Raw genomic sequence first — 14409 nt, 5'->3', positions numbered from 1 at the left:
CCAATCATCTGCTCCCAAACACTGGAAAATGGACAGAACGATTATTTGGACAAATCTGTTGGATCAAATGGATTTCACCAGACGCCCAATGTGTCCCCGGTGTTTGTGAGCAATGGCTGATGGTCATATGTCCCTCACGTCACCAGATCCCGGTGTCCACCGCACAGATTGGGCAGAGAAATCTATAGGTGTGTACCCAGCCTGAGTCTCACCCCTATAGATATACTGATCCCTGCATGTACGTGTTGCCATGGAGATAAAGGTTACGTTACCAGGGAACAGCGTTCTGTGTCTCCTCCGTATCACTGTTATGTATAAGCACCATTTATATTCCTGCTGAGAGGGGTAGGGATCCATAGGTCACCAGCATGTTGGCCGACATGCAGGAAGGTCAACATGTAAGTCGACATGGGTTCGGTCGACAGGGTCATTAGGTTGACACAAGCATTAGGTCGACATGGGGGTAGGACTACAGTCAAAAGTTCGACATGGGGCTTTTCACATTTTATTTGTCCTGAATGTTGACACAGTTGACATGGACACTGAAACATAGCACCGCGTCCCCTCCATGGCTCGCTGCGCTCTCCATACTTCGGGCACGGTGCCTCGCTACACTCGGCACACTATTTTATTCTCGCACCGCGCTCCGTAGTGAATGGTAGGGCATGAAGTACTGTGCCGCCTGTGGGCACGTTTCACGTACAAAAACATGTAACAAGACCCCATGTCCACCCTGTGACTGTCGACCTACCCCCATGTCGACCTAATGCATAAGTCGACCTACAGTCATATCGACCTTCTTGAATGTCAACCAACATGCTGGTGACAAAAATACCATTTCCCGATGAGAGGACACGGCCATTATTATTGCTGTATATAGGGCAGCTGCGTGTGTACTAATTACTGCTAATTACATGTGCATCCCATTAGCCAATTATGGGTGGTACTTATATACCTGGCTCAGTCATTACCCCACATGTCTCTGAGGGAGCCGGGTGTCCTGACTGTGTAAGGTAATGGTGGTTTCCCCATCAGCTTTTATCTTAATGGTGTCATTTATAGCTGCTTCCCTAACACAGGTACTGCACCATCAGGTATATACCTGGGCTACACCTGTTCCCCAGCACACAGCTGCCCTGACACAGGTACTGCACCATCAGTTATATACCTGGGCTACACCTGTTCCCCCAGCACACAGCTGCCCTGACACAGGTACTGCACCACCAGGTATACACGTGGGCTACACCTGTTCCCCCAGCACACAGCTGCCCTGACACAGGTACAGCACCATCAGTTATATACCTGGGCTACACCTGTTCCCCAGCACACAGCTGCCCTGACACAGGTACTGCACCATCAGGTATATACCTGGGCTACACCTGTTCCCCCAGCACACAGCTGCCCTGACACAGGTACTGCACCACCAGGTATATACCTGGGCTACACCTGTTCCCCCAGCACACAGCTGCCCTGACACAGGTACCGCACCATCAGGTATATACCTGGGCTACACCTGGTTCCCCAGCACACAGCTGCCCTGACACAGGTACTGCTCCATCAGGTATATACCTGGGCTACACCTGGTTCCCCAGCACACAGCTTCCCTAACACAGGTACTGCACCATCAGGTATATACCTGGGCTACACCTGTTCCTCTAGCACACAGCTGCCCTGACACAGGTACTGCACCATCAGGTATATACCTGGGCTACACCTGGTTCCCCAGCACACAGCTGCCCTGACACAGGTACTGCACCATCAGGTATATACCTGGGCTACACCTGGTTCCAGCACACAGCTGCCCTGACACAGGTACTGCACCATCAGGTATATACCTGGGTTACACCTGGTTCCCCAGCACACAGCTGCCCTGACACTGGTACTGCACCATCAGGTATATACCTGGGCTACACCTGTTCCCCCAGCACACAGCTGCCCTGACACAGGTACTGCACCATCAGGTATATACCTGGGCTACACCTGTTCCCCCAGCACACAGCTGCCCTGACACAGGTACTGCACCATCAGGTATATACCTGGGCTACACCTGTTCCCCCAGCACACAGCTGCCCTGACACAGGTACTGCACCATCAGGTATATACCTGGGCTACACCTGTTCCCCCAGCACAGAGCTGCCCTGACACAGGTACTGCACCATCAGGTATATACCTGGGCTACACCTGTTCCCCCCAGCACACAGCTTCCCTAACACAGGTACTGCACCATCAGGTATATACCTGGGCTACACCTGTTCCCCCCCAGCACACAGCTTCCCTAACACAGGTACTGCACCATCAGGTATACCTGGGCTACACCTGGTTCCACAGCACACAGCTGCCCTGACACAGGTACTGCACCATCAGGTACATACCTGGGTCACACATAGACCCCCAGCACACAGGAAATGATCAGCCTGCTATCAGCAATGTAAGGCTCATATAACAGCTGTCACCTATCATACAGGGATCTGCATTTTATGTCTGACAGTCTATAATGGTGGTGGCCTGACGTGGTTCTAACATTCCATGCTCCTGGAGGCTGATGTGTATGTGACTGGTGGGTTGTCCTTACACCCCCATATCCAGCAGCACCTCTTACTACAGGACTCCTACCTCTTCCCTAGGATGCATGGACCTTCCCATCCTTATGTTACTAACCCCCATATCTGCCTCTATGCAGCCTGCTGTCCCACCTTCCCACAGCCTAAGCTCTCACCCCCTATTGTCATACAACCCCAAGATGCCATCAGAGCTGGTAACCGCCCTGGAGGGAATGATCGATATATTCTACAAATACGCCACCCAGGAGGGTGACAAGAACCATCTGACCAGGGGAGAGCTCCAGAACCTGCTGAAGGAGCAGCTGGTCCTTACTCAATGGGTAAGACACCACATGTAGGACCATTGTGTGCTTCCCACTAATGTCTAAGCAGGACACTAACCTCTAACCTTCTCCCTTCCTTTCAGAACGAGAGAGATCCGGCCTACGTGGAAGCTCTCCTGAAATCTCTGGATGAGAATAAAGATGGAAAGGTGTCCTTCCAGGAGTACGTAGATCTTGTCTCTGGCTTCATTTTGGCTTATCATGAATTCTATGACAAATCATGAAGTCTGATGTTCCTGGTGATGTCTATCCTCTGGTGCCACGCTTCTGTGACTGCTGACCATGTATGGTATCCTCTGGTGCCACGCTTCTGTGACCCATGTGTGGTGACCATGTGTGGTAACCTCTGATGCCACGCTTCTGTGACTGGTGACCATGTGTGCTATGCTGTGGTGCCACGCTTCTGTGACATGACCATGTGTGTTAACCTCTGGTGCTACGCTTTTGTATAAATAAAGTGATTTGGAGGATATTTGACCATGTCTTGTTTATAGTACTGAACCTTCATACCTGGGGAGATGCAGGAAAGTCGCCCTATAATATTTAGTGTGACCATGATTATACTGGGTACAGAATGAATGTGGTTGGCTTCTAGGGACACATTCCATTAGAACATGACTGGTGAGTGACTATAAGATTGAAGTAGTCTCTGGTTAGAACGCTGATACCCAGAAGGGCACTAGTAGTTCTTGGTTTATACCATTGAGGGCTGGTATAAGAAGCTTGGAGGATGTTGTCCACACACTGACATGTAACCATGCTATAGCAGATCTTAGTGATATCCCTTACTGAGCCACCTAGAACATCCTGGCCAGTAATGATAGTTATCCTCTAGAGGAGATGGACCTCTAGCACATGGGAAACAGGAGCGTTGAGGCTGAGAACCCAACATGACGCATCTGCCTAGGAAGTAGGTGATTATTCTACTGACCCAGCAATATATCCCAGCCTGCCCTGCCACAACTGTGCTATCTGGCCATTGTGGGTACAAAATGTAACTTAGCACAGCGGGGTCCGTTTTGTTACCCCTGGTTCTGGTCCTGTGAGAAAGATCTTCCAGCTATTTATTGAACGTCTGGCATTCCGGATCTGCAGCCCCTCTAAGAATAGCGAAGTTATTGATTACCTAACAAACAAAACGTACCTGGATTGTGAAACCTGCCTCCTGTCGTGCACAGGTGCGCTCCTAGACTACAGGACACTAACCCCCGCTATAGGGGTGTCATAAGTAAGGGAGGAGAACCATGTGCAGCTTCCTCCAGCCAGGCCCCTTCCTCTCTGCTGGGAGCCTAGGACCTGCACCCTACAGCACATGTGTGAACATTTGGGGGGTAGGGTAGAGGACAATAGGGAGATGAGGTGTAGCAGGGTTGGATGTGACAGCTACCACTCTCACTGTGTACCTCATTCTGTCCATGTCAGGCCAAGCAGTGCACGTATGTTCAGCAGTGGTAGGGATCCTTCTAACCAGTATCAGAACCCCATTTCTCTGGCAGAGCCAGGCTTCCTCCCCCTGCTGAACGGAGCTATGGGACAGAAGTATGATATGAAGGGGGAACTTTACTAAAGGAAATTTGTAAAAAATAGGTGTACAGTATTTAAATCCAGAAATACACTTATTTTTTACATTTACTATCCCAAAAATATGGCTATTCGTATTGATAGCACATCAATACGACTACGAATTGCCATATTTATGGGATAGTAAATGCCAATCAGTGTATTTCTGGATACAAATACACTTTTTTTTTTTTTTTTTTTTTACAAATTTCCTGTAGTAAATTTCCTCTGAAATATCATCTGTGTATTAAGGCTGCAATACACCATAGCGGTTGCATCTGCTGTTACACCACTACGCGTAGCTCTGACCGGGGAAGGGGTGGGGGGGATATACACCCCGGCTACACAAGCTAGTAGACATTGAGATAAATGGGGAAATGTAATACAATGTATCAATGTGCCGATCACTTGCAAGCTATGGTGTTTGCTCTGTAAATCAGTGGTTCCCAACCTTTTTCCCTCCCATACCCCTTGATTAGGCTTGTCATTTATGAGTACCCCTCCTCTCAATATGAAATATCCACAGACCTTATGAGTGGAAGCGCCTGGTATGCATGTCCTTATGTAAGGAGTAGTGTGCGGTCAGGAATTGGGCCCCCTGTGTCTGGCCAATGGCTGTGTAATATCTCCGGGGTTCCCGCTAATGCTTGTAGGATTAATGCCGCTGCTTCCTCTCCCCGTGTCAGCGCAGGACAGGTGACCGCTGATGTCTGAGGGCAGTGCCGGTAGCTTCCAGGGGATTGCTGGCCGGGCCAAAGCACAACGAGACGCCGATGATGGACTCGGAAGTGATGTAATGCAGATCATCTCCATGGCAATGTTACACCTCTTCCACCATCAGGAGACTTCTACCATTACCAATATTATTTACAAGTACCCCAGACTTGTCTGCAGCGCACCCCAGGTTGGGAACCACTGGTGTAAATGATTGTCCCTTTAAACTCTGTTCTCATTACCCCACACATGTTTTGCTGGTAACACAGCAGGTGCACAGGTGTACTAATTACTTAGACACAAGGTCCGAAGGTGGAGTTAATTATTTCAATTGTGATTCTGTGAGGAGACCTGCAAAACATGCACTGCGTGGGGTAACGAGGACCGAGTTCCCTGACCACTGCTTTAAACAAACATCAGAGATGGACTAGCGTCCTGCACCTCCAGCAACCTCAGTGTGTAGAGGAGAGGGATGGGCTGTGGGCAGTAGAAGAAGTTCTTCTTGGGGTGCAGAGAACCCTCACACCATCCCTGCCTTTGTGCCATTAGATCTCCAGATTCAGCATCCTCCCGGCGGCAGGGAACGTAGCCACATGCGATACGTCACCTGTGAATAGGCTGCATGAGGTGCTGCCGCCTGGGACGCTCACAGAAGATCAGATTGTCATACACTGAAGATGGAGCCGTGTATGGTCACCTTTACAGAATATTAGAGTTCTCTAGATTTCTTAGGGCATTGGAGGCTCGCTGGGCATTATGACCTTTATTTTGGTGGAGGAGAGACGGTGCCATGGTGGAACAATGGTGGCCCTCTGGTCTCCCATTTACAGGGGGATAGGAAGAGGAAGGGGTCTGTATTCAGCATAAATTCCATCCCCCGCTGAGCGCTGTAGATTCTAGCACTGCGCAGCTCTCTCAGCAGAAAGCATGGGAGAACATGGGCACAGGGTGTGAGATGTTAACACCCCCGACAAGGGGCCTATGGGCACCGCACCAATTACAGATGCCCCCACAAAGCTTTAAGTGTGGCCCAAGGTATTATGTGGGCAATATGCACCAGTGTACTCATTACCCACTGACATTACCCAGGTCATAGGTTAGCTGCACTCATTGGGGCAGATGTACTAACCCCCCCCCCTTTGCGCTTCAGAAATAACGTCCCGCTTCTCCTGCATAACGAGGAGAAGCAGGCACTCGTTACTGCGGAGATGTATTAACATCCCCCATGCCGATAAGGAGAGCCATTATCCCCAGCGTTACCGGCTCTCTTATCAGCTCCCTCGACGCCCCGCACATGCGCACTCGCCCCCCCTGCCCGGCTTACTGGGCATGCGCGAGATCTCGCAAAAAACCTCGAGATCTCCAGCACAGCCCGAGCCAGAAGCAGGGCTAGCGTTGTCCCCACGGAAATCGGTACATCTGTCAGAATGAACTTAGGTCTACAGTCATTAGGTCGACCCCACTAGGTCGACTGGCAGGAAGGTCGACATGGGCCAAGGTCGACATAACTTTAGGTCGAATTTGCATAAAGGTCAACATGAGGAAGGTCGACTGGTCATAAGGTCGACATGGGTTTTTCACTGTTTTTTTATCTGAATGTCGACATGGACACAGTTGGCAATGAGAATCGGACACTCGCAATGCTTCGGGCACGGTGCCTCGCTGCGCTCGGCACACTATTTTATTCTCCCACCACGCCCTAGTGGATGGTAGGGCATGAAATACCGCCTGTCGGCACAAAATAACAGTGAAAAACCCAATGTCGACCTTTATGCAAATTCGACCTTAAGTCATGTCGACCTTGGCCCATGTCGACCTTAAGTCAGGTCGACCTAGTGGGGTCGACCTAATGACTGTAGACCTAAGTTCATTCTAATAGATGACCACTTCCCGTCCCCACAGTGGGGGATAGGACAACGCTAGCCCTGAGCTGGCGAAGCGGCCGGTGCGAATTAACGCCTTGAAGGCTTTAATACATCGCCCCGGCAGCTAATCCCTGGGGGGGATTGCAGGGACAGCCCCGCCGAGAGTAACTCGGCGGGCTGTCACTAGCACACGTTAGGTGCGCTAGTAATACATTAGGGATAATCCCCCCCAGTTAACGCTGGTTGATACATCTTCCCCATTAACCCCTGATCATAGGCGTGTTGGGTGCCAAGGGTGCACAGGCACGTCTTAATGATGCCCCTCCACATGATTTCAGCCCGGGTCAGCTGTATCCAGATGTTAGTGAACTACACATCCCAGGATGCTTCGCATTAGTTTTGCTATGTGGCCATGCTGAAACTGATGCAAGGCATGCTGGGATGTGTAGTTCATCAACATCTGGAGGGCCGGTGTTGCCCAGCCCTGCATTATACCCATATTCCCAATTACAGGCCGGCTCCCACCCATCCCCCGGTACACTGCTCCGTCCTGTGTAACATCTGCAAATCATGACAGACACAGAAACACTGTTACATTCTGTTTATTCAGACAGACGTGGCCCCTGGGGACATCAGACACGTGGCGGCCTAGCATGGTGGAAAGCTATCAGCAAGCTGGACACCAGCGTTACAAACTCCTTGAAGTCCACCCGGCCGTCTCTGTTCTCATCCAGGCCTTCCATGACCTTGTTCACGTATGACGCGTCCTTCATGCCCTGTCAGAGGAAGGGAGATGGTTACACCAGTCCAGGACACCTCGTGTATTAGCTACATCTACAGATAAGGGGCCCGGTGGGGGTCCTATGTAAGATCCCTTAGAACCCTCCAATCAGCCCCTAACTGTCATGTTACAGGCAGTGTTTGTTTCAGAAATTACAGTTATGAGCATACTAGCCATTTTATCACTTCACCAAGCCTAATAAATCTGCCCCAAAGTACCAAACAATCAGCTCCCAACTGTCATGGTTCAAACCCAGCCTGTAACAGTAGGTGGAAGCTGACTGGCTGGTACTATATCTCTAACGCTTAGTAAATACGGGTAGATGTACTTCAGTGCCAAGTTGCCATGGGCAACTGCTCACCTAGCTCACTGCTTTGTACATCTGCTCCATGGACCCTTATACCAAGTCATACAGATAGCCGGTATGAATCTCGGTGGGATAAGGATTAAGGAGGAGATTCTCTAAGAATCGCCGCCCCCCATCGCATATTTAATTATCGCATATGCTGTAACATATGCGATAATTAAGGCAAAGGACAGCTCTCGCGTTAAGAGCTGTCCTTTGCGGTTAGAGTCGCCGGGTCCCAGCAGCTCTCCCCTCCCTCCCACACCCGGCGCTGCTGCTGCGCCGGGCTCTCCTCCTCCCTGCACCTGGAAGAGCATCAGTGCAGGGAGAAGGTCACAGGTCCGGGAAGCACTGCGCTGTGCTGCCCGGACACAGGTGAGGGGGCGATGCGGAGGGTTGCGATGGGGCATCGCCAAATTTTTCTGGCGATGCCCCCCCGCTGCGGTAACCCGGCGGGGGATGCTTATAGCATCCCAAAATGCTGTAAAAACCCAGATAACGGGGTTTTTACCGCATTTTTAGCTTAGAGAATCTCCCCCTAAATCAGTCCAACCTGAAACTGTCTGCTGGTCAGTCAACCCCAGTGTTCCTGCCATTGGACAGAGTCTGTAGGATGCAACAATGGCCTGGCCAATACAGATGGTTTCCAAGTAACAGATGGGATCACAAGCGGAACCTGTCAAGATTCAGCAAGTTTGTGGCGAGTGGGAGCAAAATGTTCTGCTCCATACTGGGAGTAATGAGGCCTGTGTACTGGAATACCTATTGGAGACCACGTCAGTAAATTTACATTATCCAGAGGATAAACGTGTTCCAATATCAGTCCGCACTCATGACTAGACCAACAGCTGCTCCATTCCATAATACAGAGGCCAGGAGGAAGAACGGCACTCAGGAGACTGGTCACATGATAAATAGCTGTAGTACGGCATCAGCAGAGTCACAAGGTGACAGAACATTCAGGGACACAGCCTTCATGGTCCGGAGGAATGGGCTACGTCCCCGACAACGGTGATCCCTTGTGGGATTGGTCTGCTGACCAGTGTCCCGAGTGCCGTTCTGTCTAGGCTTTACATATTCTCCATAACACACAGCTATTGTCAGCCATGTCTATACACAGACCCATCCAGTTACAGGGCTGCAGGTAACCAGGGCAGGGTCACAATAAGCAGCCCCTGGGTGTGGGCATCACCCGTAGGGTTCTTATTCCTGTGGTATACAGGTTCCTCATCTCCCACCAGGCGATGGTACAGACAACACGTTACTGAACATGCCCCAATGCCCCCACAGTGCAGGACCCCCCCAGGGCAGTAGAGAACTTACAGGATCTGCCACTAGGATAACCCTAGAATCCCACAGTCGGGGTTCCCCTGCTTTATGTGCTGGACACTAACACACCCCAAGTGACCCCACTGACACATGCCCCCCACACTAGAGGGGTCTCACCTGTATGGCGTCCCCCAGCTGGTCCGCCAGTAGTATCCTCAGCTCCCCCCTGGTCAGAGCTTCCTCCAGTGAGAACTGGTGAAAGACGTCGATCACTCGATTAATGTAGGATTCCAACTCTGTAGTCGCCATCTCTGGGCTGTGGCTGGGTGGTCGGAGCTCAGCGGTGTGGTAGAATATCTAGAAGGGGGAACACGGAACAAGACATCTCCAGTAAGGGATAGATATCAGAGACCCCGGAAGAGATAACCGGCACAGGAGGATATACTGGAGGCAGTTACAACATAAAACAGGATTCAGAACTGTTTGCAAAGATGCCATTTTCGCAGATGGATAAAACCATGCTGCACTGCAGGTGGGGCAGATGTAACAGGTGCCAAGACAGTTAGATCTGGATGGTTATATTGTTTCTGTGCAGAGTAAGTATTGGCTGCTTTATTTTTACACTCAGTGGCGTAACTATGAAAATAGCACCCCCCCTTCCTGTAAAGATAACCCCGCCCCAGCCACCCATGCCCCTGTGCTGCGACTGGGAGCAGCAGATTTTGTCTGCGGTCCTGTCTTCCCTGGCGTCTGCTGGTATGAAAACAGACCATTACAAAATGTCCTCCCCCTTACAGCAGACAGTTTCAGAGAACAGTCTGCTGTATGGGGGCGGACATTTTACGATGGTCCATTTTCATTTAAGCAGCTCCTGCTCTTCCCTCTTAATGTATGATTGCCATCACCTGTGGTGACATCTTTTTTATCAATTAACCTGTTTAGCACAGGTGATGGTAATCTATATAATAAGTTGGAGTGTGCGTGCGTTTCTCTCGCATTGCAGACACACCGTAGCCCTCAGAGCCACCAAATTCAGCCAAAAGATACCTCTGACCCGGTGGTGTGCACCGCGAAGCCGGTTTTAAATTTCCAAGTGAAATTTCGCCAAAAAACACCAAGTATTTTTAATTTGCCTTAATTGATGATCTAGGAAAAAGATTGACAAAACCGTTGAAGGAACAACTCCACACCAGCTTTAATTGCTGTCATTGAGTATGAATGACACATTTTAACATTATGGTGAAGGCTTTAAACAATTAGGAATAATTGAGGATCTACATAGACCACACACACAGTAAACCACATATATACGTAGCGCATCACACACACTGGACAGATACACACACAAAAAAAAGTGTACTTGTTTCCTAGCATGGCGCCCATTGGGTCCCATAGCATACCTTAACTTAAGGTATGCGATGGGACCAGACGGACCCAATTTCGGGCTTTTTTTTGAGGTTTCCCGACAAATGTAAAATCGGGTCCATCGCATGCCATTATAACGGCATGCGATGCAACCCGATTTTACATTGTAAGCATTGTATGTAATGTTAAATTCCTATGTAAAATTGGGTCCATTGTACGCCATTATAATGGCATACATTGCGACCAATACGATGGACCCTATTTTACATAGAAAGCAATGTTATATGGCCCCCCATACCCAATTTTTGATTGTATGCACCCCCATTGTTAACGCAACACCACCCCGAAGCGTGGCAAGTGCAGCGAGCTCACAAGGGGCGGCGGTACGCGTCCTCCGACCTTTTCATACCCCCACTATACACGTCAGCGTTAAATTGATTTTATATAGTGTGGCGAGCCCCGCGAGAGGACGCTTAGTACGTCTGAAGTAGTGTGCTCGCCACGCTATATAAAAATCAACTCCACACCGACATGGATAGTGGGGGTATGAAAAGGTCGGAGGACACGTACTGCCGCCGCTCACCACGCTTCGGGTTCACGTTGATTGTGGCATGGTGTTAACAATGGGGGGGCATACAATGAAAAATGGGGTCTGGGGGCCTGATTTTTGCAACCTGATTGCATACAATTTAAATAGGTGGTGTCATGCTAGGAAACAAGTGCCAAAAAAAAAAAAACCCACACGTAACACACCCAAAAACAGTACAACACACACATTGTTCAGATACAGAAACACACATACACTTTAGCATTGCCAGAATATGCACAGCACACATACACATATGTAGTGCACCTCACATTCGGCATATACACATAACACAACTCATGGTACAACACACACCCAAAGACAGTACAATACACAGAACACACACAAACATTGCACAGATACACACAGCACACCTTACGCACATATAACATACCCTACCCACCCAAAAAAAAAAAAAAAAAAAAACAAACTTAAACACTGCACAGATACATAAAAGGCACAATACACATACTGTATATACATAGCACACCTCACACACTTACGCATTGGACAGATACATACAACACACAAAAAAATAATTTGTCGTTTATTTAACAGTCTGTACCGGCAAATTTTTTCCTATCTCAGTCTCTGCACTCCCCAGCCAGTTGCACTGAGAAATCTTTGTCCTGGCCAATGCACCCGTTGATCAGTACAAAGTGGGTACACTGCACTCACCCTGCTAGTCAGTTGGATGTTAGGCACTGCTCGGCCTTAAGGGTTTCCCAGACTCTTTTGGTTCATAGATAATGTTTGGTCGATGGGCATGAGCGCTGCATGTATTTGTTTGAATGTTATGAGTGTAAGAAGTTGAAGAATAAGACTGAGATGAAGATTTGTCATGTTATAGTGTACAATTTACAAAATCATGAAATAAATATGTGTACATAGAAGTACAACCAAGAAATGAAGTAGGATTAAAAAATAAATTCTGATTCAAACTGATAATTGTTTGGATGGGGGTGGGTTACGAAACAAATCTATAGGTGGAGGGGGTTATAGATATTGTGGGCATAATTGGTGTTTGTTACACCTACAGGGTCCCCAGTTGATAAGAAATTCAGTACAGTGTCACCGTAGGGGGGGGGGGGGGGGATTTCCAATTGGGGTTCAGGTGGTCTTTTAGGGACCCCTTTACTATCCCATTGGTTTCTTCTCCTGGAGCCTACGGTCTCCCTCAGTGATTGACTATCATTAAGGGTGACTGTAGGCTCAAGGTGAGGAGACCTATGGGATTGTAAAGGGTTCCTAAAGGACCACCATGACCCCAATTGGGAATCCAGCTATGGTGACACTGTAGTGAAAATCCCATCAATTATGCCCACAATACCCATACCCCCCACCTATAGATTTGTTTCACAACCCACCCCCATCCAAACAATTATCAGTTTGAATCAGAATTTATTATTTAATCCTACTTTCATTTCTTGATTGTACACTTTTTTCACGGTTTATTGAGTAAATTGTACACTATAACATGGCAAATCTTCATCTCAGTCTTATTCTTCAACTTCTTACACTCCAAACCTTATCAATGCACCCATTTATGATTGATGGATCGGTGCAGCAGGTGTAGTGAAGAACTTAGCCCATTGCACTCCATTCCCAGTGGTGCAGGTAGCGTGCGTCGCGTCATGTGGCCAGGCCCGCGCACCTGCTCCCACACTCAGGGGCTGCCCCACTGTGTGGTAGAGAAGCCAGTTGCATGTGTACAGATCTCCAGACCTCAGAGACTGCTGCAGGCAGGATTGGTGAATTTTTAATTAGTTGTGGCATGTAAGTAACGCCCACCCCGGTCTCCACACACTCAGTGCCTGTAATTACACACCCTAGAAACTGTACGATTGAAAGTATAGAAATAGAGGTGTGGCCACGTCCCTTTCTGATTTTGAAACCGATTTCTGACCCTCAGATGATGGACGGTATGTCATAGGTGCTAAATCTCAGGAGTGGATGTGGAATTAACAACTCAGGAGCGTTGTGTTTCAAACACCACACCTGGGGGCGCATTTATCAATATAGTGCGATGCCGGCGCAGTGGCATCGCCGGACATCGCATTGATACATTTAGGAGATACTTAATATTTGCGGCTAAATCCCGAAAACGGGTGTTTTCGGGGATTTAGCCGCAAATATGGTTTAATAAATGGGCCCCCTGATCTCATTGCAGTCATTGAGTATCAATGCAAACACATTCTAACATTATGGTGGAATCTTTAACAAATTACAATCTTAGGTATTTGGCACAACATACTGTAAGAGGACATTTTCCAGCAATTTTGGAAATAAAAAAACCCCAAGGTTTCCCTGGGAAACGCCGGACGGGTCAGCTAGTCATACAATAAGAGGGAAGTGCAGGAGCAGAGCAATGTGTCCCTCCTGGAGAGGGTCATGTTGGGAGGTATGCTTAAACTGCAGTTTACATTTCAGTTTGAACACACCCCACCCAAAAGGCACACTCTGCACCTGTTACATCTGCCCCACCAACATAACCTGTCCATCTGCAAAAGTTACACACAGAAAACATTCAAAGTGGAACCACAAATACCAGCCTGCCCACCAGCCCCATTACCTTACACAGTCAGGACACCCAGCTCCCTCAGAAACATGTTGGGTAATGAATGAGCCATATATAAGTACCACCCATAATTGGCTAATGGGACGCACATGTAATTAGCAGTAATTAGTGCACACGCAGCTGCCCTATATGGGATGCGGTCATCTATTACAATGAACTTAGGTCTACAGTCATTAGGTTGACCCCACTAGGTCGACTGGCAGGAAGGTCGACCTGACTTAAGGTCGACATGGGCCAAGGTCGACATGCCTTAAGGTCGAATTTGCATAAAGGTCGACATGAGGAAGGTCGACTGGTCATAAGGTCGACATGGGTTTTTCACTGTTTTTTGAGCCGACATGTGCCGACAGGCGGTATTTCATGCCCTACCATCCACTAGGGCGTGGTGGGAGAATAAAATAGTGTGCCGAGCGCAGCGAGGCACCGCGCCCAAAGCATCGCGAGCGAAGCGAGCGATGCGA

At 48.9% G+C, this 14409-nt stretch overlaps 2 protein-coding genes across 2 annotated transcripts; one reads left to right on the top strand and one right to left on the bottom strand.

Moving 5' to 3' along the window:
- The first annotated feature begins 956 nt into the window (after positions 1 to 956).
- On the top strand, positions 957 to 3196 carry LOC146007319 (protein S100-A1-like). The gene is made up of 3 exons (XM_083145663.1): positions 957 to 1008; positions 2681 to 2881; positions 2968 to 3196. The coding sequence occupies exons 2-3, from the start codon at positions 2741 to 2743 to the stop codon at positions 3106 to 3108; spliced, it is 282 nt and encodes a 93-aa protein (XP_083001789.1). The 5' UTR covers positions 957 to 1008; positions 2681 to 2740; the 3' UTR covers positions 3109 to 3196.
- A 4413-nt stretch (positions 3197 to 7609) lies between these two features.
- LOC146009468 (protein S100-A12-like) lies at positions 7610 to 13966 on the bottom strand. Its single transcript, XM_083149885.1, has 3 exons — positions 13948 to 13966; positions 9597 to 9776; positions 7610 to 7799 (listed from the first exon to the last, which is right to left on the bottom strand). The coding sequence occupies exons 2-3, from the start codon at positions 9726 to 9728 to the stop codon at positions 7656 to 7658; spliced, it is 276 nt and encodes a 91-aa protein (XP_083006011.1). The 5' UTR covers positions 9729 to 9776; positions 13948 to 13966; the 3' UTR covers positions 7610 to 7655.
- Between the last annotated feature and the right edge of the window lie 443 nt (positions 13967 to 14409).

The sequence above is a fragment of the Crinia signifera genome, chromosome 6 (genome assembly GCF_055691185.1).
Source record: "Crinia signifera chromosome 6, ASM5569118v1, whole genome shotgun sequence".
Lineage (NCBI taxonomy): Eukaryota > Metazoa > Chordata > Amphibia > Anura > Myobatrachidae > Crinia > Crinia signifera.
The sequence above is the reverse complement of the archived record's forward strand: the minus strand, read 5'-3'. Positions and strand labels throughout refer to the sequence as shown.

Bases quoted from the DNA above. Each gene is read 5' to 3' on its own strand.
- LOC146009468 (XM_083149885.1), bottom strand. From the start codon at position 9,728: ATGGCGACTACAGAGTTGGAATCCTACATTAATCGAGTGATCGACGTC. The intron at 7,800-9,596 runs GTGAGACCCCTC...TTCCTCTGACAG, and splicing joins AGCTGGGGGACGCCATACAG to GGCATGAAGGACGCGTCATA.
- LOC146007319 (XM_083145663.1), top strand. From the start codon at position 2,741: ATGCCATCAGAGCTGGTAACCGCCCTGGAGGGAATGATCGATATATTC. The intron at 2,882-2,967 runs GTAAGACACCAC...CCTTCCTTTCAG, and splicing joins AGCTGGTCCTTACTCAATGG to AACGAGAGAGATCCGGCCTA.